At 35.2% G+C, this 26,228-nt stretch overlaps 1 protein-coding gene across 6 annotated transcripts in view; it reads left to right on the forward strand.

The window, feature by feature from the left end:
• REV3L (REV3 like, DNA directed polymerase zeta catalytic subunit) overlaps positions 1-26,228 on the forward strand; it is a 216,175-nt gene that overhangs the window by 113,813 nt on the left and 76,134 nt on the right. For all 6 annotated transcript variants that reach the window (XR_006606812.1, XM_045080200.1, XM_045080201.1 and 3 more), the window contains exons 15-21: positions 1,064-1,143; positions 2,453-2,578; positions 6,853-7,045; positions 8,548-8,659; positions 13,859-13,974; positions 16,926-17,044; positions 24,470-24,588. Coding sequence is in view for 5 of the 6 variants with exons in the window: in XM_045080200.1 (XP_044936135.1) it covers positions 1,064-1,143; positions 2,453-2,578; positions 6,853-7,045; positions 8,548-8,659; positions 13,859-13,974; positions 16,926-17,044; positions 24,470-24,588 (865 nt within the window). In the remaining variant the exon portion in view is untranslated. The remainder of the gene's footprint in view (positions 1-1,063; positions 1,144-2,452; positions 2,579-6,852; positions 7,046-8,547; positions 8,660-13,858; positions 13,975-16,925; positions 17,045-24,469; positions 24,589-26,228) is intronic.

Genomic DNA, 26,228 nt, shown 5'->3' on the forward strand with positions numbered 1-26,228 from the left:
CCTAAACAGACTCCACACCCAGCACAGAACCCAATGCGGGGCTTGATCCCTTAACCCTGAGACCAAAACCTGAGCCAAAATCAAGGCAGACACTCAACTGACTGAACCAGTCTGGCACCCCATAATGTCAATGTTTATAAAACTCAATTTATGATCTCACAGTATACATTTGCCACCAGTCATCCAGTGTACTCATACACACAAACATACATGCCCACACATAAAAGCCCTTGTGGGGTTTTTTTGTTTTTTTGTTGTTGTTGTTGTTTTCCCTTACTTAAGTGAATAGTACAGCCATCTCTCTGTCACTGAATTACACAACTCAGAAACAGGGGATTTATTTGTAACACCCACCTGATTCCCTTTTCCCCCATCTTCTCTAGTCTGTTACCAGCCAAGTCCTGTCACTTTTTTGTTTCCCAAATTACCCAAATCTTTCCATTGTTTTCTCTGCCTCTACCACCACAACCTTAGGCCAAGCTGTCATCATCTCACCTGGATGTCTGTCCTAGCCTTCTTTCCACCCACAGTAATTTCCACTTCTTTAGCTTGGTAATCAGGAAAAATTCTTACTCAGTTCCTAGTTAATTACTACTCTTTCTTCTGATTTTAGCACAAAAAAGCCTTCCTAATCTCCCTAATAAAAATCCCAGCTATATTCCCCTTTGTCATACTTACCCCAGTTACAATTTTATTTTGCTGAATGCATTTGTTGAGTATCATTCTCACTCTAGACCCTGTGAGGGAAGAGACTCTATTTTTTCCTCATCATAAATAATTGATGAATATATAAATAAATGAATTAAATGATTGCCTAGGATATGACTGAGATATAAAACTCAATAATTAAGATAATGTTTTTATTTAAAAATACAGAATTTTAAAGTTAGTTTAGTGGGGATCAGAAGTTTGAATTAGTTTTATTTTTAAATTATGAAGTCTTTGGGGGGAATTAATAGGACAATAGAACAATACAAATGGTCCTCAGGAGTTTGGAATAACAAAAATTAAAGGTAATTTTGACGTACAGTTTTGATGTTAAATATGACATTTCTTTCTACAGAACCAAAAACCCAGAAATTGAGTCATAAGAAAGAAAGTAATACTGATACTCTTGGAAGAGTACTCTTAACACCAGCGAAGGTAACTATGCTAAACATACTTATTGTTCAGTGGAAGATCCATTCTTAGATTTCAGTTAGATAATTGATAACTTTGTATCTCAATTTTTAAAAATTTTATTATATTTTTGCATCATTTTATTTACATATCTTTGAGACAACAAGAAATTGCCTAATTTTTTTTAGTTTTTTTTTTGTTGTTGGGATCTAAAAGATTCTTATATGTAAATACAAATATTACAGAGAAAGTGAATATGATAGCCAAAATGTGGATTATGAGGATACAAATACATTAACTGATTACTGGCAAAATCAGAACAATCCAATGACAGCAGAGCTCAAGTAAGTGATTTTTGATCCCACCAAAAATATATCCTTTTTCTTGGTTTATTACTTTTTTCTCAACTATAATATTGATTTTTTTCAGTTCATTTTACTAAGTAGTAAAGGAAAGCAACATTATTTACTCCTGAAACTAAAACATCTTAAATATCTTTATTCAAATACTAAAAATATAGTAATACTTAGAAATATATGATTATGTTTAAAAAGGTATACATTAGACATGTATCCTTAAATATAGATGACAGAAATCACTTCCGTATTGGTTACATCTCATTAATATTAACCACATAAAATACGTTTCAGCATTTCTATTTTAGAACTAAATACTTTTTTAAAGCTTTCATTTTTAAATCAATATTGTAGAATTACAAGCTATTTATATTAAAGAATAAGTACAAATGTGTTGTGAGCATAAATCAACATTGGGGGGAATGGTTAACGAATCTGGAAATTAGAAAAAAATATTTAAAAAAAATAGATTCTATTTTTTCCAAACCTTTCAAGATGAATTATGTTTTCATTCATCTTTCACACACATGTTGTATTAGAGTAAAATACAGACCCACATTTTCAAATCTTATAGAAACTTTAGTCAGCCTGGTTGCACATACATTGCCTGCTTGTTTGCTATACTTCCAAGAAAGGTCAAGATAGATGTCCATGTGGTGTAAATGTCAGCTCTCCAACAAGACTTATTTTCATTATTTGGGGTTTATAAACTAAAGATCGACATTTGGTTTGCTTACAGATTATATCAGATATTTCTACGTATACCCAGTTCTGATACCTTGAATTACTAGCATGAAAAGAATGTTAATAAAATATTTAACTACTTTCTTCCTGGGTCTGAAGAGGTGGTACTAGTTTATCATGTATTACTAAATACATAAAGCAGATTATCGAAGTAGGAATAAGTGATCAAAAAAAGAAAATGATTGCTTATTTATCTTTTTCTGGCTATGTGTTGTTGTTGTTTTTTTTAATAGAATCAATTTGCAGCAGTAAATACCCCAAAGAAAGAAACTTCTCAGATTGACGGACCATCTTTAAACAATACTTACGGTTTCAAAGTCAGCGTGCAAAACTTACAGGAGGCAAAAGCTTTACATGAGGTAAAATTGCAACAGTGACACATACACTATTTAACCTCTCATGTTTTATTCTATGGACAAGTATGGACATCTCTTACGGAGGGTGGAATACATTGAATTCTGTGCCTGTTAATCTTCATTTTGTTATTAATTTATATATTCATATAAAATAGAGAAACCTTTTTGGGTTTTGTTTTTTTTGTTTTTTGAGAAACTTGAAGTAGCCATCAGTTATTGAGACTGCTTTGTGATTTCACAATTTTCACAAATCTTATAGCTGAAATTTGGTTTATAGAAGCTAAAATTAGAAAAGCCTTTATAACTATTCTTTATGTTATTCTGGGATTGTTATATTAAGATGTTATATCCTGGGGTGCCTGGGTGGCTCAGTGGGTTAAGCCGCTGCCTTCGGCTCAGGTCATGATCTTGGGGTCCTGGGATTGAGTCCCGCATTGGGCTCTCTGCTCAGTGGGGAGCCTGCTTCCCTCTCTCTCTCTCTCTCTCTTCCTGCCTCCCCATCTGCTTGTGATTTCTCTCTGTCAAATAAATAAATTAAATCTTTTAAAAAAAAAAAAAAAAGATGTTGTATCCTAAATGAGATATTTACTTGTATTTTCTACTTGTTTGGCTCAGTGAATCAGTGCTTGCTAATTCATTGCTACGATTCTATTGTTACCTTCACAGCACAGACCATATGCCAAAGGGTAGGCAGCCATCTTATAAATATGTACATCAATCACAGGACATACTAAAAAATAAAGAAAATTTATCTGTATTAAAACACAACTCAGAGCATATCTCTGGCAGGCATTAAGGAGTAAATTAGAGTATATTTTCATTGTTTACATACCTGTGCTGGCCACCACTAGCAATGTGGCTATTGAGAATTTAAAATTTGCCATATCCATCTAGGAAGTGAACTCTAAATTTCATTTAATTATACATAATTTAGATTTAAAACCTGATAATTGGCTCCTTTGTTAGAAAATGGTTAAATATATTTGGAACAACTTAGGTGTTTAAAACTACTTTTTCAGTTGTAAATTTTACAATAATACAGACCAGTTATTTCCATATAAAAATTTTTAACATCAGCATTGAAATGTGCTGTAAATGTAAATACACACAGATTTTAAAGACTTAATAGGAACAAAGAATGTAAAATATCACATAATATCACATTAGTAATGTTTTATGTTGATTACATGTTGAAAGGGTGATATTTTAGATGTATTAAATGAAACTATTTTTAAATTAGCCTATTTTTACTTTTTTTAATGTAACTACTAGAAAATTTAAAATTACATGTGACTTTCATGATATTTCTGTAGAACAGTTGTTTTATGTCTTTGCCCTTAGAGCACAAAATTTGATTTTTTATTTTTGTATATTTGTTCTCAAGTCAATTCTGTCTTAAACTGTTCTAAGGATAGATGAGCATTGTCTAAGAAAAATTCAAATATTGTCCTCATTTTCACCTAAATTGGAGCTAAGATTTGTACTTTTTTAGAAATTGGAACATAGTCTGATTCCCTAATTACTTGAACATTGCTTTTTTCAACAGCATTTAGTTCCTGCTTTATACCTACTTGGCCCTGTACCATATCCCTCGAAGCCTAGATAAATTAAGTAATAAACTCAGGAATACATATCTTAATGAAGTACAGACCCAAAATTAGGGAAAAAATTATGTGATAAAAAATATTTATTAAAGCAAATTTTATAGACCTTAGAAAAGACTCATTACATATGATTATCCTTTAATTATTTGAAGGATTATTCTCCTTGTGCTCTTAACATTATTTCTCCATAATGCCACTGCAGAATCATGAACCCTCTTGAAGTTAAAATCACTTAGAAGTTATGGTAGGTTACTCACAGCTTCTTCCCTAAGCAGACTTTCATCTCAACATGTATTGCCACCTGGTGGTCACATTGGGAATGAGGAAAAAAAATCTACAGTATCTATGCCATTCCTTTTTCTAGGGAATTGTGCCCATAGCTTTTTTTCCTTTGTGTTCTATTGTGCTCTCTTCTGCATATACATTCCCTCTCTTCTGCATATACATTCTCCGTACGGAAGAGAAGGGTTATAATCCTCATCTTCCTTTGTCACCCACCTCTTTCTTAGTCACACTCAGTAAATCTCTCCATCTCTTGATTTCATGTTTGCTTAAAAAAAATGTCCCTAAGATCAGTAGTGCATTGTATATCAAGCAATAGAATGGCAAAATTTGAATGTGCAGTTTGTCCTATTAAATAAGAAAACCTCTACAAATCTTTTGACGTGAAATTGTCTTCAGTCTTCTTCATAGTCTGCTTTTTCATCCCTTTCTAAATAAACTGTTTTTGTTGTTGATTTGGTTTGGTTTGGTTTGAGTTTAGGGAGAGGTTTCCCAGTTTAGATTTTTTAACTTATAAAATTAATATGTGATTATTGTCTTAAAAAAAATCAAGCCTGAAGAGCATACATTTAAAAGTAGAAGTTCTTTGCTCCCCATTTTACTTAGTTTGATGTTTTTAATATTTAGAAACAAAGTATATATTCAAAGAAAATAGTAGATTTGTAGATATTTGTTTTATTCTTGTGCTTTATATATGTATAATTAATGTTCTTTACATTTTAAAAAGTATTTAATTACAAACTTATTAATGCATGCAAGACAAACAGATTTACAGTGAAAATTAAGCTTACCTCCCACATCAGACTCTAAACAGTGTCCTTCCCCAAAGACAGTATAAACAGTTCTTTATTTTTATGTCTTTTTGCAGAAATTTTCTGTGCATGTGCTTTAACGTTTTTACATACATAAACACATGCTACACTCACTGGTTCCACTTTTCAGTGTATTTTCTATATTAGAACATTTAGATCTGGTTCATTCTTTTGAAAATTGTAAAAGTTAGAGTATTTATTATATGTAGTCTTTATGGGATGTCACATAATTTATGTAACCAGTCGCCAACAGATAAACATTTATGTTTTTAGTCTTTTATGAACTATAAAAGAGTGGAAATATAATTTTTAATGAACACCCTCATACATAAATATTGGCTACATGTGAGTATATCTGCAGGATATATTTCAGGAATAGAATTGCTAGATCAAAGAAGATGTCCATTTTTAATTTTGATAGATATTTCTAAATTGTCCTCCAAAGAGGTCTACCAAATTCTGCGTCCATCACTAGGGGGAGCCTTGTATTTACATTTCTTCATGCAAAATAAATACCAAACACAGTCCTTCATTAAATTTGTATGATTTTAATAGTTACCAATACTGAAAGAGTAGTCTCCTCTTTTCCATTGCCACATTTATGTACATTATTGGTACAGTGATGGCTGTAATCGTGAATCCAACCTATGTTTTATTTTTTACCTAAAGTTTCTACTTATTTTGTCTTAGTTTTTAAGAAGAGAACTAAAGATTACAGTTCAGAGTTTTTATAAGCATAGGAATGTAAGTACAAAAAACAAAATACTACTTTTTTGCATATATGTTAAAGAGAAAATATACATGGGCAAAAATCTATTGTGTAGTTGATGGCATATAATTCTTACAATATTTTTTCAGGGAAAACTATAATTAAAAACTTAATTTTTAAGTGCCTGCGTGGCTCAGTGGGTTAAAGCCTCTGCCTTCGGCTCAGGTCATGATCCCAGAGTCCTGGGATGGAGCCCTGCATCGGGCGCTCTGCTCGGCAGGGAGCCAGCTTCCTCCTCTCTCTCTCTCTCTCTCTCTAACTGCCTTTCTGCCTACTTGTGATCTCTATCTGTCAAATAAATAAATAAAATCTTTAAAAACAAAACAAAAAACTTACCTAGAACAAACAGAAGTAAATTGTGGTAGTAGAGAATTAATAGGAATTTCAAAACAAAATATATCTTTCTTTTTAGTCTAAACTAGAGGCAAAACCATAGTTAACTGGGTAGAAAATACAAAGTGACAGATTTTGACTCAAATACAAACACTTAGGCTAGTCATTCTCTTTCTCAATATTTGAGAAACTTGAGAGGTACTGCATGTATTTTAGAGAAATCATTTTAAGTATATATTGTCACTGAGAAATTATATCACAACCAGTTTTTCTAAAATAAAAACATGAATAGATTCAATCTAATCTTGGAAGTAAAAATCTTTAGTCCTAATCTGTGGAGTATTAGATTGTGACTGTGTCCTTTATGGCCATTTTTTCCCATAATTTTACACATATTTCTTTTGAGTCTTAGTGAACATTTCTATCAACGTGTCTCAAAAAGTTGTCTAAAACCATCATTTTTATTTCCTTTTGTAGATACAGAATCTTACCCTAATCAGTGTGGAGTTACATGCTCGAACTAGACGAGACTTAGAACCAGATCCTGAATTTGATCCAATCTGTGCTCTGTTTTACTGCATCACCTCTGACACTCCACTACCAGATACAGACAAAACAGAACTCACAGGTGTTATAGTGATTGATAAAGACAAGACAGTCTCCAGCCAAGGTATTGTTCATTTTTATTAATTTTATACCTACCCACCCTAGGATGAACCTTTTAATGGGACAGTTTCTGTGCTAGAGATCTAAACCAAAGCAAGTATCAGGAACTCCTTTTTAAAATGTGTGCTAAAGTAGGAGTAGGAAGTATTCTGTATAGCTTTGTCCTGGATTCATTAGTCTTACTTGATTTATTGTCCAGAGTCAGAAGCACTTAATAGAAAGCTATTAATAAAATTTTCAATTAACATATCTAATTTGTTCTGAATACTATTTTATAAAATAATAATTGCTAATACTGAATTAAAATGACTATCTTTAGGTTGGGTGGACAAACTTACTTATGCGTTGCTAGTATTTTGCTGCTAATAGTTTTTTTTTCTTTTAAGAAGTTACTAGAGTAAGTTAATGGATTATAAGAGACTTTAAAGATACATTCCAATTTTGTTTATATCTCTTCCTAAATATACATATTTTTGGTTTAGACATTCTTCATAGAGTATACCACATAAAGGCATTTTATACACTATCAGGTGTTCTGCAGTTTTGAATAGTAATATGTGAATTCAGAATGTCCACTGAGGAGGAAGTCTTAGCACAGAACAAAACCATATAGGAATTTGCAGTCTAATCAGTGGTGTGCTTGAGCTGACTTTTACCAATTCACAAGCCAGTTGTTAAATTTTTATGAATTTTTTGAACTAGTTGATGTCATATTGGTAGTTTGAAATCAGCCATGGTGGGGAGTCTTATATTATGGAAATAGGCAAGCACTGCAAATCAGGGCTTTTTTTTTTTTTTTCATTGAGAAGTAGTTATAAACTTTTTAAAAAAATGAAATGTTTTCTGAGTTCTAAACCAATGTTTCCAGAAAGCTTTGGCATGCAATGTCTTCATTAATACAGGACGATATGGTACATACTCTTTTATAACACATAGTTCCTTAAAACTCAACATACCATTTATTAAAATACTCTCTTCTAAGCAAAGCTCTTTCCGTAGGAAGAGTAAAGACAGAAGAAAAGTAATAAAATTTCCTTTGGGGGAGATGTTATTACTTGAGGCATTTGGTAAATACAGACTTTTCAAGAAAATAACTGAAAAACTGAAATTTGACTTTTCAGTTGCATATTAAACTAGAAAATCTCTAAGAAAGTTTTCAAGAGGGGCGCCTGGGTGGCTCAGTGGGTTGAGCCTCTGCCTTCAGCTCGGTTCATGATCCTGGGGTCCTGGGATCGAGCCCCACGTTAGGGCTCTCTGCTCTGCAGGGAGCCTACTTCCTCCTCTCTCTCTGCCTGCCTCTCTGCCTACTTGTGATCTCTCTTCCTCTGTCAAATAAATAAATAAAATCTTTAAAAAAAAAAAGTTTTCAAGAAATTGAGTTAATGAAGTATTTACTTTGGGGAACACTCTTAATTTGAAGTATTTCAGTAGCATAATTTCATTCAAAAATAAGACATTATGTTACTTACACAGTTACATGTAATCAACATTTTGCTTGTTTCTTAGATATCAGATACCAGACCCCATTACTGATTAGATCTGGAATTACAGGACTAGAAGTTACCTATGCACCTGATGAGAAGGCACTTTTTCAAGAAATTACAGATATAATAAAGAGGTATTGTTTTGTATTTTCTGATTTTTCTGGGTTTTGTTCAGAGTCCTTTCTTGCTATTGAGTAACATGGGCGAAGATAGGAAAAAGGAAGAGAATCCCTTCCTGGGGCCCTTAAAAGTTATCTTTGGAAAAATTTTGCCCTCACCTCCCACCACCATCAACATTTCCAGCAGGTTAGGGATGGCAAAAAGGATATTCTGTTCTCAAGATTAAAGGGTCTGTGAAAGAGATACTGGCTTAGCCTCTAAGCTTTCCCAGTTGGATTTTAGCATAATTTTTCTATGGTGGTGAAATAATGGGTACTAAATTTAAATTGTATTATTCACTAAATAAGCTTCTACCTCGGGAGCCAGCCATCCTTTCAGCACCTTTTTTTTTTTTCCTTAAATGTTTTCTGATTTCTAAACCAAGTTTCCGAAAAGCTTTGGCATGCAATCTGTTCATAAATATAGGACTATGCGATATATACTCATTTGTAATACGTGCTTCCTTAAAAATCTCTTTTGATCATTTGGTAGTTGGCCTGGATGGTTGATAGTAAAATCTTGTCAAAATTTATGAAAAGGATTTTTTTAAAACAAAAATAATTAAATCTTTTGCATTTTCGTAAGACTATAACTTTTGATAGCTGTGGGCCCTCTTATTAAATGCTTCACTTTTCTAGGAGCTTAATGCTTCTGCCCATTACTAGGCTTAGATTTTTAAATACCTAAAGTAGGCTAGAAAATACTCCTTGGATCTTAACGTATGGATAAAATCTGTCTGTGAGCATGTCATTACACTCGACCCTTTCTGTTCTGCTTTCTGTAGTTTGCTTTCTATAGTTGAACTTTTTCTGTTAAAACTGAGACAATATTTTGCAAGAAAGATAAACATAATATTCTACAGACTGAATGACTGATTTAATCCCGCCCAGATGGGTTAACATAAACCATTTTTAAATTTAGAAGACCAGAAAATGTTTTCAGCAAAATAAGTTAAATGTCAGGGCATCAAAAATAATATACTGGTACCCGTCACTCTAAGGAGGTAAAAAGAGGTAAGTATTTTTACTATTTATACCACTGATGATTGGATGGATTCCCATCCATTAGAGTCTTGTCATGCCTACTTTTTATCTTCTCACAGAGGTTGTCATCCACATGTCAGTTGCTTCAGTGCTCACATTTTTATATCTGCAAGCAACTTAGCCACAAGTAAATGCAGAGTTTCAGTCAGTACTGCTTTGTGTGCCAGCACATGTCCAGTAATATCCCTGGGCTTTGTAAGCTTGTGTTTTCCTCGTATATTCCCAGCAGGCTTATCTGCCAGCATTGAGAATTTTGTCCGTCATTTACAAGTGTAGTGACTTCATGTGCATAACATGAATTATATTAGTCACTAGGAAGAATGCAGTAAACAAAACCAATTTCTGGTTCGTACTCTAAAAGATCATATGATTATTATAAAGAGAAGAAGAATGCTTAAATATCAATATTTCAATTCTGTAATGTCCTTTATATGTTATTCTAAACAACTCCCGAAAAGATTATTTCATTCTTTCAGCCCATTTGTTGAGTACCTAATCAACACAGGCTTTGTTAAAAGGGTAAACTTTGGAATCAGCTAGCTCTGTAATTTTTTTTTTTAAGAAAATGGCTTTTATTATACGCTTCTACATCTATATTTTAAACATGTGTATCTTAATGGAAGATGTTACTTGAAGGACGGGTTTTAATTTTTATTCCAGTTAATTAACATACAGTGTTATATTAGTTTCAGGTGTACCATATAGTGATTCTGCACTTCAGTACAACACCTGGTACTCATCAGAGCAAGTGCATCCCTTAATCCGCATCATCTGTTTCACCCATCCCCCTCACCCACCTCCTCTCTGGTAACCATCAGTTTGTTCTCTATAGCTAAGAGGCTGTTTCGTGGTTTGTCTGTCTCTCTCTCTCCTCCCCCCCACTGACCTTTTGCTTGTTTGTTTTGTTTCTTAAAGTCAACATATGAGTGAAGTCATATGGTATTTGTCTTTCTCTGACTGATTTATTTCACTTAGCATTATATCCTAGCTCCATCCATGTTGCATCTGTATTTTTGTCTTGAGCAAGTACTTATCTCTCTAAGCTTTAACTTCCTCATTTATAAAATAGGTGATAAGTATGAGTTAAATGACGGACACCTCGGTGGCTCATTCAGTTAAGTAGCCAAGTCTTGATTTCAGCTCAGATCATGATCTCAGGATTGTGAGACTGACCCTGCCTTGGATTTTGTACTGGGCCTGGAGCCTGCTTAAGATCTCTAGCTCCCTCTCGCTCTGTCTCCTCCCCACACCACCCTCCCCCCCAACAAAAAGGAAGAAAGTTAAATGAGATAATGTACGTAAAACTTTTAGCCTGGTCAATACATAAATGTTTGCTGTGAGTGTAAGGTATAGTGCTAGGTTCCAAATAAAAATTGAATAAAATATAGATGCATACTTTCAGAATTTTATTGTCTTTATTTATTCATTCTTAATATTTACATCCTCAGATGGAAAACATAAAAAGTAGTAGGAAGTGATATTTAAAAAGTTAAACCAAATGCATTGTTTAGTCATTTCTCTTTCTATATTTCCTTGAACTATTAATAATTTTACATTTTTCCCAGCCTCCCTAACTTAAATATAAGCTTTGATTTCTTCCTTTTTCTCTTCCCTCCATCCATATATTACATTTTATCCATATAACCTCAGAATTATGTTTCAAGATCATTCCTTTCCCCCATCCCCACCGATTGCCACTGCCCTAGTTAGAACCTCCCATCTCTCTTGTGTCCAGATATTAATGGGTTATTTAAAGTTTTAGTTGAGAAGCAGCTTTTTTTTTCCTGCCTAAGCAAATAAATTGTTTTCATATTTCTGCTGCTGCTTGCGTTTTCTCGAGTTGTTTTTTCCTTCATCACCAGTCCCATCTACCCAACCTTGTTCTTTCCATAACTTTGAGAAACCAAATAAAGTAATAAAATTCACCAAAATTGAAGAACAAGTTACAAAGATTTTGTTATTGTGACCAAATGTTTTCACAGAAGAAATGAAATCCTTGAGATTTTGAACTTGAGGCATGGTTTCATAACTTTAAGAGTCTCTTAAGACAAAATGGCTTGTAGGTCAAAAAAAATAATACATAATAGATCTGAAAAATATTAAAGCAATACCCAATTCTTCTAAGGGAACAAAATCTATTTACTCAATTAAAAGAAGCACAGAATAACTTTTTTTTTTCATCTCTGAGCAGTAGCGATTAATAAAAGACAACTTTTTAAAAAGAAATATATTTTCAGGATGCCTGGGTGGCTCAGTTGATTAAGTGTCTGCCTTTAGCTCAGGTCATGACCCAGGGCCCTGGGGTTGAGTCCCACATCAGGCTTCCTCTGTCTGCCGCTTTCCCTGCTTGTGTGTGCTCTCTCTCTCTCTCTCTGACAAATAAAATCTTTTTAAAAATAAATTTAAAAAAATTTTTTTAAACATCAAAAAGTAAGTGTATTTAACCAACTCTATTAGTCAGGTGCCACAACACAGCAGAATAGCTTACTGGAATAATAATTCTTGCAGTGATAAGATGTTTTATGAATCAGAGAAATTCAGATAAAGAAGTCAGAACTATCTTTATAGGATTTATCAAAGAAGGGCTCTATAACCATCTGGCATCCTCTTCACGTACCTGTGCTTAGAAATGAAAATCAACTGTGGTGTGCTGAAATTCCTATTCTGAATTATTCTTGGTACTAAAGCAGTTGACTGCATCCGTTCTTTCTTAAGTGCATGGGAATCCTTTGAATATCCCATCCCTGATAATCCCTAGAGCCACTTGATATAATATTTCTACCCCAGTTTCTCAAATTTAGACAATACATAGTTTTCGGGGTGATGCACTTGTCATTTAGATAACTGCCCTGAAAAGAGTTTTACCTGAATGAAAGAATTGATGAAATTGCTATCAACAAAGATATGTTAACATATTAGATGTTATGTTAGAAGACAAATGAGCAGGAAGAGTGTTGGGAGACCTCTCTTTTCTTGTGTGCCCTAGGATCTTCCTGGACTTTTTGTTTAGGTATTAGTCTACCCTTTTAGCCTCTGAGACTTAAGTATTTGCCTCATTGTTGCATAATCCCTTGATTTCTTTTCCTTCTCCATGCTCATGCCTAACCCCTGCTCTTCTAAAATTACCAGCCATGTGGCACTTTCTACCAAGAAAACACCTTTTTATAGGTTTTTGAAAAGATCCGTTTGGCTGTTCTATTAAATTAATCAGTAGGTGGTCCTTAAATTAAGTGACTTTCTCAGAAATTTCAACCCAATTTGTAATTTGGAGCATTATTGTAGTTTCTAAGTTTTTGTTCTCAAATTGTGACTATGATAATTTGCTCTCTTCCTTACACAACTTTCTCACTGAGGTAAATCTTCAAGTTTATTTTCCCTTCTGCTATCACCAAACGTTCTTCTATGGTGGTCACCTGAAGGTACTAAGAGGAGCCACAAAGAGGCTGTTTCTGGGTTGAAGGCACGTTGTTGGTTCAGTCTTAACCATTGCAACTGTGTGGCTGTAGTGAGTGCGTTTTTCTCCTAGTTTCTAATGCTTAGCTTCCCCACATTAATCTCACCCCTATTAATATTTCAGTGTTCCATTAAACTGAGTCACCTTCTCTTAAGTTTAGAGGACAAACTTGTCATTACTGAGGCCTTACTTCACATGAGGACCAAATCATTGCTAAAATTAAGTGGGAAAAGGAAGACATTTTCATTTTCTTTCTCAACATTAAAACCCTTTAAGACAGAATAGGTTAGTAGTGGCAATAAAATGATCTGGGGGGTGATCTTTTTCAAAGTGGTATCCACGCATGCCTTTGTATCTCACCCTGCCCCCATGATAGTCTCAATCATATGCTCACTCTTAAAACTCAAGTGGTAATGCCTCTCTCCCGCCTGTTTTTTTTTTTCCTCGCACCCTAATTTCTATCCACTTCTTTCCTAGGTCATATCAAATAAGTAGTAAAAACTATGATTACTTTACAAAAGTGCTTCAAATCAGGAACCCTAATCACCCTGTTCCTTACTGTATAGAAATTATTTAGGTACCATGTCTCCATCCGAGAAGACATAATGGGAAGAACCCATTCTTTTGAGTAAAGGTTCAAATGTGTGGTCCTTGAATAATTTTTTCATTCCTTTTAGGTACGATCCTGATATTCTGCTAGGATATGAGATTCAGATGCATTCCTGGGGTTACCTCTTACAAAGGGCTGCTGCCTTAAGTGTTGACTTATGTCAGATGATCTCTCGGGTGCCAGGTATGAAGCACTGTGAATATTTTATGGTTCAACAACAGAGCAAATTACAAAGTAAATAAAGACAAGATGTTTAAACAGTACTATTCTAATTTTTAATACTAAATTGTGTAAGTTCTAGATATAGCGTAACTCCATTATGGATAAATCCAAAAATCAAGAAAAGTAAAAGAAAAAATACTCCCATCTCACTGCTATATAGGCTATTAATGTATTGGGGTTTTTTTTCCCCCTTCAGTCATTTTGCATGTGTATATATCTCGGTTTCTTTTTATATAACTTTAATCATACATATATCCCATTTTTGTTATGCTTCCTTCATTTTGCATCTTATAAGTATTTTTCTATATTATGAGATAGTCTTCCTCATAATCATTATGAAACACATTTCTGTGGTTGATGTACCATAATTTTATTTTGTCTGGTTCTGAGTTTTATCCTTTTGGTTATAAGGAAGGAGAAGATGATATAGGGACACCAGCTATTGATTTTTATTTAGTAAGGTATCAGGCTGAAAACTTGCATGAATTTTGAAGGCTTGTTTTCCATAATCTGTTTGAAGGAGGGGAGCAATAATAACAACTTTATAAAGCACTTCTCAGAATTTTGTTTTTCTTAGTAACTACAACATTTTTAATAACTTGGTTTTAAAGTCACAAGTCTGACTAGGACAAAAGAGTATATGCTTTGGGTTTATTGGTGAAAACTAATCAAGAGAACTCCTAGGAGAGGTTATGACTTCAGTACTATGTCTTAAGTGTAGTAACTTTAAAGGGAAAGGCTGAAACTAGAAGATTTAAGAACAGTAAATATTTTGATCCTCGCAAAAAGCTTGGAATAAAAAGGCAAAGATAATTTTAGTTTTTCATTGCACAAGTTTTTCATAGCTTCTGTGTCCCTTGAGTCCTATAATTCAATTTTTTCAACATTTCATTTGGGATAGGTTTCTGAATATTCAGGAGCAGCAACATGAGTATTCAGGTCTGTTCATTAATTATTTTAATTAGCTTTAATAGGTAAGGTATATGACTTCAGATCAGAAAAGTGAATGAGGGGCACCTGGATGGCTCAGTTGGCTGAGTGGTGGACTCTTGATTTCAGCTCGTTATGAACTCGGGGTCCTAAAATCAAGCCCCATGTCAGGCTCCTTGCTCAACAGGGAGTCTGCTTGAGGATTCTCTCTCTCCCTCTCTGTCTACCTCTGTCTCCACTCTCATGTGTGCTCTTCTAAAATAAGTTTTTTTGTTTGTTTGTTTTGTTTTTTAAGAGAAGTAAATGAAAGCTCTTGACCATTTATTTATTTATTTATCCTTAAGTAGGTTCCACAGCAACTTGGGGTTTGAACACAACAACCCTGAGATCAAGAGTTACATGCTGTACCAGCTGAGCCAGCCCTGGCCTTTTTAGAACACTGCCAAAACCATTTTTATGAGGCAACATGGTACAATAGAGAGGGAATGGTTAGGGGGCAATATAAAGAGTATAGAGTCTGCACAAAGATAGCCAGGGTTCAAATCCAGGCTCTCCTGTTTCCTAGCTTTGTGATGTCAAACATGTTACTTAACCTATTTATACTTCACTTTGTTCATCTGCAAAATGCGGGTGACAGTAAAACTTCTCTCATATAGCAATTGTGAAGTGCTAAGAACAGTGCCTAAGAACATAGTAAACATTATGTAAATGTTAAATGAAATAAACTTTTAAACATCATCTTTTGAAATAAAGAAAAGGGGGGGCACCTGGGTGGCTCAGTCAGTTAAGCATCTGTCTTCGGCTCAGGTCATGATCAGAGTCCTGGACCCCACATCCAGCTCTCTGCTCAGTGGGTAGCCTGCTTCTCCTTCTCCCTCTGCCTGCTGCTCCACGTGTTTGTGCCCTCTCTCACTCGCTCTCTTTCTGTCAAATAAATAAAATCTTTAAAAAAAATAAAGAGGGATGAGTGTATGTACATGGTCTCTGGAATCAGGTAACCCTGGTTTACTGTACTGGTTCTGTTACTGTGTGACCTGAGCCAAGATAATAACATTTCTGAGTAGAATTTACTACGATGCAAAATGGAAATTATGCTAGCATTATAAAGTGGCTAGGTTAAAAGTAGAATAAGAAAGTTCTTAGGACATAATAGACATTCCATATATGATAAATACATATATTATTCCAGATCCTCTAATTAATAACATTTGTATATACCGAGTGTTATATAAAAGAAACATACTTTAATTTCTATTCTAGTTAAAATCATCACCCAAGAAACTAGATTCAAAACTCTGTTTTTCATCTAGTTGTCCATACAAAGTTAGAATTTTCATTCTGAATAAGAACATCATTAATTGATGTCAAATTTTCAGAGAGTTGTTCAGGTTAAAAATGCTACCATGTTGGAGTGCCTAGGGGGCTCAGTGGGTTAAAGCCTCTGCCTTCGGCTCAGGTCATGATCTCAAGGTCCTGGGATCAAGCCCCGCATCCGGCTCTCTGCTCGGCAGGGAGCCTGTTTCCTCCTTTCTCTCTCTCTGCCTACTTGTGATCTTTCTGTCAAATAAATGAAATCTTAAAAAAAAAATGCTACCATGTTTTCCAGGAAATGACCAGTGTAAGAATAAACATATTCATCCTAACACCAAAGAAATGCTGTAGTGTTAGGTGTCATAAGAATAGCACCAGAAATTCCCAAATTTAAAGTGAAAGTGTTTATTTTTTTAAAATATGTGTTTATACACATTTTTATTATTTAAGAAATAAAATTTTCAGAGACATTCCAAAATTCTTTCATAACTTAGAGGAAAGAAAATTGTTTTAATCAAAATAGTGATTATTCCTTAAGTCTAATACAAAATAGATGATCACATTTCATCTTTAATTTTTCTTTTTAACTTTTATTCTCATTTTATTTGGCATAATTTGCTTGGAAATTTGGTTTCTGTGAGTCCTGATGCGATCTATATTCATTTCTGTAGATGACAAAATTGAGAACAGATTTGCACCTGAAAGAGATGACTATGGATCAGATACAATGAGTGAAATAAATATTGTTGGCCGAATTACACTAAATCTTTGGAGAATCATGAGAAATGAGGTAACGTACTTCATCTAAAATCTTATTGGAAATAAGAGATTAGGATGGTATAACTATCTTAGTTATTGTAGAGTATTAGTATAATCTACTTATGTAATTTGATGCTTCTTTATATGTTATTTTTGTTATACTTAAATAGAGTTACAAAACTAAATATTACATTCTAAAATGCAAAGCTACAGGACTATTTAATGTTATTGATGTGTTTTAATTTTTTCATTTTTGTCTAGATAGCAGTAGCTAGAAAAGTCTACAACTGCCTTAAAGTTTTATGTTATATTTGTCAAATGTTGTATAATTTCATTTTTGCTAGATGAATTCAACTTGGTCTTTCTGATTTATTAAGTAAGAAAAATTTAGTCTGCACATAGGAAGGAATTAAGGTTATTTAAAAACTGGGTCAGACTAAGAAGGTAAATTGGAAAGACAGTACTTGGAAATAGTTAATAGCAGCTTCCAGTCAAGGCTTTGGGGGTCCAGATAAGGATCTTTGGTACTATAAATTTCAACAAATGATCATATTTGCAATCACTCAGAGAAATAATTCTTTAAACAAAAATGTGAGATCATAAGATCTTAGACCATATTTGCACCCTTGAAGTTGCCTGATTTCTTTTATTAAAATGTAAAAAGATACCTCCTGTAAATTGGTTTATTCTCAGATTTTGGACTTTGGATAATATCAGATAAGATGTTTATATTTAAAAGAAAGCTGTATTCTTCAGTTGCTTCCGTATTTGAAACTACTTTCTCACTATGTACTTTCTATTATACACTTATTATTCACTATGATCTTTCTTGCTCTTCTAGATTTATATAAAACATTTGACTTTCTAAGCATGCCCTCTGCAGTTCTTTTGGACACCAGCACACAGTAATTCTTTCACATAAGGAATTGGGTTTCTTTATATAAAATTCAGATGTCCTGGGGCGCCTGGGTGGCTCAGTGGGTTAAAGCCTCTGCCTTCAGCTCAGGTCATGATCCCAGGGTTCTGGGATCAAGCCCCACATCTGGCTCTCTGCTCGTTGGGGAGCCTGTTTCCTCCTCTCTCTCTGCCTGCATCTCTGCCTACTTGTGAGCTGTCTGTCCAAAAAAAAAATTCAGATGTCCTTATTTTTATTTCCTCTCTATACCCCTTCACTGTCCTGCTTTACTTAAAATTACTGCTGTTCCCTCTGGACTTTGAATCCTCAGTAACAAACACAGTGCCTCGTAAATAGTACTCATGACATACTTGTTGACTGCTTAAATGAAAGAATAAATGACCCTTTGCCCAGAAGATAGTGTTTAGAGGTCTGGATATCACCTTAATCCAGGCCTTTCAAGAATTTGCCAAGTACCAAATACTTATTTATTGCTATCTCTGCTCCACAAATTTGAGCCTGGGGTTAGATCAGTTAAGGGTATAGCTGGGGGGTAGTCTGGGTGACTCAGTTAGTTAAGCATCTGCCTTTGGCTCAGGTCATGATCCCAGATGCTGGGATTGAGGCCCCCCCCTCCCCCCGCATTGGGCTCCCTGCTCAGTGGGGAGTCTGCTCCTCCCTCTCCCTCTGTCCTTACCACTGCTTGTGCTCTCCCTTGCTCACTCTCTGTCTCTCTCATAATAAATAAAAATCTTGGTGGGGGGGGGAGTATAGCCAGTTCCTCTGTTTTCACAGGTAGAGAGGCAGATTATATGGTTGCAGATGTTGGTAGGTAGGTGGATATGTTGATGAGAGTTTGTCAAAGTTCTCTTCTGACTTCTTCAGTTTTCTCAGTAAAAAAAGGAGTCAGAGTTCTCAACTGAGGGACTTTTTGTTATCTAGGAGAATTCAGGAGTGGTTAATTAAGAAAATATAGTATAAAAGCTAGGTAGCATGGACGGCCCACTTGAGATTTGCATCAGAAAATTAAAGCGATAACCTGCCAGCTCTGTTCAAATTCACAAATGTAAGTTATAGATGGTTAGATTCAACTACAACTCGCAAAGGGTTATAGCTTTGTGAAAAAATAATTAATTGATTAGCTAGTTAATCACAGAGCAGGAGAGAGGCACAGAAAGAAATGGTATGTGCAAGGTTGTGATTGCAGTTGTGCAATTTGAGCTTGATAAGGAGCAGAGGGAGGCTGGGGTACTAGATGGGAGATGGTGGTCAGAGAATAGGATGCCTGAGATTATGGACGGGGTAATTATTGGTGGTGGTAGAACTTGGAGTAAGATCATGGGAGTGGGTGGCTGAGGTGGACGGAGGCAGTGACATGTGAATTTGCCTTAGACCTAGCTCTGGTGGCAGCATGGAAGAGGACAAATTTAAAGATAGGAAACCCATGAGAAGATTATTGGGGTAACTCAAGTGAAAGTTGGCAGTCGTATAAGGATTCAAAAAACAATTTAGAGGATAAATGATGTACAGTACGATGAAGAGGAAAAGGTGTCAAGAATAATTATCAGGGTTCTGGCCTCAATGATTTAAGATCCCAGTTAGGTGGGAAAAAAAGGGCATGAGCTATCAGTCAGGTAACCAGGTGAAGATAGCAAAGTCCCAAATATGTAAATGGGAAATGTAAATAGGAATGTTAACAGGGGAATGCCTGGTGGCTCAGTTGTTAAGCTGCTGCCATCTGCTCAGGTCCTGCAGGATCAAGCCCAGAGTCCATCGACCTGCTTAGCAGGAAGTTGGCTTCTCCCTCTGTCCCTCCCCCTGCTTGTGCTTCCTCTCACTTTCTCTCAAATAAATAAAATCTTTAAAAAAAAAAATGTAAAAAGGAAAGTCCCAAATATGAGGTAAAGGTGTAGATTAGAGATAGAAGTTACATGAGAGTTGATGAACTGACCAAGAAGGGAATGGAGAGAGTGATCAGGATTGAGCCAAAAGACATTTTTGTGAATGAAAACATTTTGAGGTATAGACAGAAAATCAGATCCTAAGAAGCAGTCTAAAACGAAGAACCAGAAGAGAACACTCCCAGCAGAGCCACTAGAAAAGTCAGGTGTTTTCCACACAAGCATGTAAGCCTCCCATTACCTCAGTCTGGCAACATCAGAATCTGTTTCTAATGTTCCCTATTACAATTTTAGTTTGTCAATAAGCATGTCAGATGCTTTTAAATAAGACAACGTGATGGACAATGAAGATTATATGGAAGTAGAATAACGTACCCATTATTTGTGTACTCCCATTTGTATGTTGTTTATCATTTATAAGGCACTTTTACAGACTTGGTCACCTTTAAATTTTGATACAAACTTGCAACATAAATAAGACAACAAAAATAGTGAGGTACTATTCCAAATAAAGAAAACTGATGCTCACAGAGATTAGTGACATGTTGAAAGCCTCATTAGCTAGTAAGGGGTTAAGACTCAGACTCATTGTAGGCATGCTGTCTGTCTTCAGAGAGCTTAGTGTATATTTCATTTTAAATATAAATATGTATAAAATAAATATATATACTAAGCTCTCTGAGGACAGTCTTCCAGTGTCCTAGAAATTTCTTTTTTTTTTTTTTTTTTTAAGATTTTATCTACTTATTTGACAGAGAGCATAAGCAGGGGGAGTGGCAGGGAGAGGGAGAAGCAGGTCCCCCCTGAGTAGGGACCCCAGTTCGGGGCTCTATCCCAGGACCCTGGAATCATGACCTGAGCTGAAGGCAGTTGTTTAACTAACTGAACCACCCAGGCTCCCAATCCTAGAAATTTTTTGTATCTTCATATGGGTGGTGGTTACATGGTTGTATATATACATAAAAATTCATGAATTCTTCACATAAAATTGTTGTCCATTTCTTTATATGAAGTATGGGTCAATCAAAAAAAATTTTTAACTGAAGACTCAGGTAATGAGGAACAACTGAGGGAATAAGGTGATAGAGGATATAGGGCACAGGTACTTATGATCTCTTTCCATTTTTCTTTTATCTTTATTTTCTCTGTTCCCCTGTGCTAATTCTGACCGCCTCTCCTAGTTCTGAGTAAGTTTATTTCTGAAGTGATTAACTATTGTGTTTTGCACATTGACTACAGCTGTGAATGGAAGTGTAACTATACCTCTATCAGACCATTCCTTTATCAATAAATAAATGTACAAGCATTGTAACACTTTCTTTATATCAATTCTGACTTTGATCTACATAGTACATTTATATAATGTTTGACTTATTTAGATTTCCCCTGGAAACAAGTAACTCCTACTACTTATTTCTGGATCCATACTTCAACTTCTAGAGTAAATAACTCTCTAAAGATTGGAACATTCTCAAGATAGATCTTCTTTTTTTTTTTTTTTTTTTTTTTAAAGATTTTATTTATTTATTTATTTGACAGAGGGAGATTACAAGTAGACAGAGAGGCAGGCAGATAGAGAGAGGAGGAAGCAGGCTCCCTGCTGAGCAGAGAGCCTGATGCGGGACTCGATCCCAGGACCCTAGGATCATGACCTGAGCTGAAGGCAGGGGCTTAACCCACTGAGCCACCCAGGCGCCCTAAAGATAGATCTTCCTAATTTTAGAGTTCATGTTTTGCTTCTTTAGTTTTTACTTAAAGCTAGGATTGTAGCTAAGTGTATTAATGCTCCTGTGACACCAAGAAGACTCAGAGTAGAGTGACTCAAATAGGTATTGTAAGATTATAATACTTGTTTAGTTTTAATTCAATTTGTGATATTGTTCTGTTTAAAATAAAATCAACCCAGAACATAGATATGCCATCTGTCTCAGATATTGGGAACCAATTTCTTAAGATTTTAAGTTTAATTTGAGTTATAAAATCTGCTAATTAATCCTTATAGGTCAACTTACGTGGCAAGCTTCAAAATTTTTCCTAATGAGAGAGCTATAGGACAAGAAAGTGACCTTTTCTGTAGCAATTTTTTTTGATTGCTTATGATAATGGAGACATATCCAACAAAAGTTTAGATTTGGTCTAAAGTGATATACTCTGTGTTAGGTAATCTTGTAACTACCAGAGATCAGATGTTTGGCTTCATTTTCTGTAACACTAAATGAGAATTAAAACAACAATAAAAATAACAACCAAATGAAAATATTCGTTAGCAGGTAGAAGAGTCACTCAAATATGGAGATTTAATAATAAAATGAGTCATTTTTGAGAGAAGTACTCCAGGCCAGTAATGATTATTGGAAAAAATGGTGACTTACTTCCAAGATAATGGGTTAATACCTGCTTTGTACTGGTGATTCTAGAATAGGCTTGTCTCAAAGTTTAAAACTCTTGTGTATGCATGTGTGTGTGCTTGCAAGTGCTAATTGCAGTGCTGTCGTTCTGGAGGTTGATAGAAATTGTAGATAGAGTAAGACCAGTTTGGATCATACACAGATTAGTCTTTAAAATTCAGTCCCTGTTTTATACCTGCTGGATTGCAGAAGTGGAAAAGAAAATATTTTAAAATTATAATATACAAATGTGAAGTGCTATTTAATTGTTCCTCCCAAGTTGTCCCACAAATGAGGACTGCAGATTCCTCATTCCATTTTCCATTGAAAATGCCTGCCATTGTCTAGATTGTTTGTGTCCCATAGGTGTTTCTGAGATAGTATTTAGGTAAAGTATGTTTTATGAATTTGGACCCCCTTTTTTTCTTTTAAAGATTTTTATTTATTTGACAGAGCTATCACAAGTAGGCAGAGAGGCAGGCAGAGAGAGAGGAGGAAGCAGGCTCCCCGCTGAGCAGAGAGCCCGATGTGGGACTCGATCCCAGGACCCTGAGATCATGACCTGAGCCAAAGGCAGAGGCTTAACCCACTGAACCACCCAGGTGCCCCGGACCCATTTTAGTATTCTTTTCCCATTAACATACTTTTTCCTATATATTTTTTAAAAGATTTATTTATTTGGGAGAGCATGTACAGGTGGGGAGGAGCAGTAGGAGAGAATCTTTAAGCAGACACCTTGCTGAGCATGGAGCCTGTGGCAGAGCTCAGGCTTACAACCCATGAGATCACAACCTGAGCTGAAACCAAGAGTCCGACACTTAACAGACTGTGCCAGTCAGGTGCCCCTTTTTCCTACATATTCTGAGGATGAAGAAACATTTCTGCCATTTCCTTTTAATCTTTTGCTTTGGGAATGAAATTAAGTATCTGTAATGTCCACGTATTGGGTCTTAACACCAATGTAATTCTTGGAAGCAGGATGAATGCCTGACCTTAACTAGATAACTCTTGAATCTGTGGAATTCTGTTAATTAGCATGTCTTCATGGACCAAAATGTGAGTATGGAAAGAACAGAAAATTAACTTGCTTTTTTTTTGTTTTGTTTTGGTTTGGGTTTTTTGATTTGGGGAGGTTTTTGGCATGGCAATCAAGATTTTTTGAACTACTAATGCTAAGCTCTACAAAATTGCACCACTTTAGTTAAGGCTTTTAGTCTACATTTGGCCACATCAAAGTAGTTGTAACATTAGATTGCTCAATTTAAATACTGCGGCTCCCTATTGGATAGACCCACAATCTTCACACCCAGTTAATGCATACAAAGCAACAAGACACTGCTAAGTAAAGCAGCAGTAGTTACTGCAGTTTAGGCCTTGTGACCAATTACACATGATTAAAATTACTTCCCACATTAATGTCCACAGTACTCGTCTACCATTTAACATCTCAACCAAAACATTACAAGTGCAACAGTCACTAATAGGCAAAAAATACTAAATCTGTATATGGATTTAATACACTTATGCGTGAGCAAGCAAGGGATTCACAGTCCCTTTCACAGTGAGAATACAGCTGTGGAAGCCTGAAAATTATTTGCAAAAGTTGTTAAATTGTTAAAATGTTTGAAAATATATGCTTCTTGTTGTAGACCCCCACTGCACACACAACTATAAACATTGTTCTCTATGTAAACAAAAAAGAAAAGATTTGAAAAGTCTGGACATTTCCTTCCCTGCAGATATTAAAGGCAGTGTCTTCAAGACATTATACTGAAAAGACTGTCATATTGTAAAAATGCTTCTGTCAGGGGTACCTGGTTGGCTTAGTCAGAAGAGTATGCGACTCTTGATCCCAGGGTCAAGTTCAAGCCCCACACACTGGATGTAAAAATTACTTAAAAAAATAAATAAACTTTTTAAAAGTTTTTTTAAAATGCTTCTGTCAGTATTTGTATTGGCATAGAGTATTAAAAAAAGTGATAAAAACTGAGATCTCCTAAGTATGTCATGACCAAGTTGAACTCATCTGGTCTGATTGTTTCCAATTAAATATTAGCTTACTTTGAGTATTTCCACCTAGAAGACTATATATACATAGTTTTCAATTATTTATGATTCACTTGTAACAAATCATTTTTACAGGTAGCTTTCATATCTACCGTGAAAAGTTTGAAGTAATATTACAGATCTTTTAGAACAAAATTTGCACATAATTACAAACATTATTATAATGAAGTCTTGGTTTTGTTGGGTTTTTTTGTGTTTTTTTTTAGGTGGCTCTAACTAACTATACCTTTGAAAATGTGAGCTTTCATGTTCTTCATCAGCGTTTTCCCCTCTTTACCTTTCGAGTGTTATCCGATTGGTTTGATAACAAGACAGATCTGTACAGGTAATGTTTTATAACTCTGAAGAGGATAATATCCCTGTTAAGTTATACTCTAATAATACTCATTTTAACATACAATAAAATGCACACATTTAAATTGTATTATGCCACGACTTTACAAAAGGTATACACCCTGTAACCGCCACCCCAGGATAGATAGTCAACCTACCGTCCCTGAAGCATCCAGGTAAGTACTAATTGAATTTCTATTACTACAGATCAGTTTTGCCAGTTCTAGAACTTCATATAAATAGAATTATTTACAATCTACCTATTTTTCTCTGGGTTCCTTCAAGAAGGCATAATAATTTTTGAGATTCAGCCATGTTGTTGCATAAGCCAGTAACTTGTTCATTTTTATTACTAAGTGATATCCAGTTGTATGAATATACCACAATATATTTATCCGATCACCTGTTGATGGACAATTGGGTTGTTTCTCATTTGAGGCTGTTATGAATAAAACTGCATGCAAGCCTGTATGTGAATACACATTTTCATTTCTCTAGAAGTAGAATTGCAGGGTCACATGGTTAGTATGTTTAATATTTTAAGAAACTGCTTAATTGTTTCCTTTGGCAGTTCTGCTGCTAGTTGGCTGGCAATAAATTCTCTCAGCCTTTATTTATCTGAAAATGTCTTTATCACATCCTTATATTTGAAGGGTATTTTCAGTGTCTAATTCTGGGGTTGAGATTTTTTTTTCTTCCACCATTTTAAAGATTTCACTCCCTTTTCTTCTGGCCTCCATTTCTAATGAGAAATCAATAGTCATTCTCCTCGTTTTTCCAGTGTATGCAGTACATTTTTTTCAAAGTCAGACTTCATGAATAGCTGACTGCTACTGTTCCTGTGTGTAAGATTTATAGTGGAGGCAGGGGCATTACTCAGCTCTCCTGATCCGGAGTCAGTCTTTAGAGGTTCCTATTCTCCTGGGGCTTGGGGATGAGGCTTTCTCAACAGTCCTGGACTTCTCACAGAGCAGTGGACCTCTGCTTTGTACAATTCCTTCCTCATCAGCGCAGTTTCCTTGCTTGGAATCTATGATGGAAAAGTTCCCTGCCTCTTTCCCAGTGGTAGACAGCTGTTGCTTGTTACTTAGTACAAGACCCACAGTTGGAACAGGGGAGCTTGCCTGCCCTTCCTTCAGGTGCAGTTTTTGCAACTACCCCTTTCCCAGCAGCAGACATATTTTGCATCTTTTCTTTCCCCAGAGATAGTGGATCTCTGCTTAAATCCTGAGGATTAGAGTTTCCTGCCAGGCTGCAGCAGCTCAAGGCTTTGCTTCACAGGAGAGAAAAGTCAGAGAAAGATGCAGGATTTCATTCCTTTGTGCCCTGCCCAGCCCCGAGGCTTGGAGGGGGGGCCCATGGAAAAATACTCCTCTGGTATCTGGGGTTCCCAGCGATTATAAACTGTCATGTTGGCCCATCCCTGACCTTTAAGAATTTATTAGCATTAATGGTTTCACTCTTAAGTGCTTTTATGGTGCTGCCTGTGCTGCCTGTGTTCTGCCAAAGATGAAGTAAGTTACGTGTCCTGTCTGTCTTTAGATGTATTTGTCACCCTGTAAATTTTAATTCACCTGGTTCTCTTGTAGCCTCAACTTTCTGATGGCCTTAAGAAAACATGATTTTGTAGAT

Source organism: Mustela putorius, unplaced genomic scaffold (assembly GCF_011764305.1).
Source record: "Mustela putorius furo isolate JIRA1106 unplaced genomic scaffold, ASM1176430v1.1 tig00000450_pilon_pilon_pilon, whole genome shotgun sequence".
NCBI classification, from domain to species: domain Eukaryota; kingdom Metazoa; phylum Chordata; class Mammalia; order Carnivora; family Mustelidae; genus Mustela; species Mustela putorius.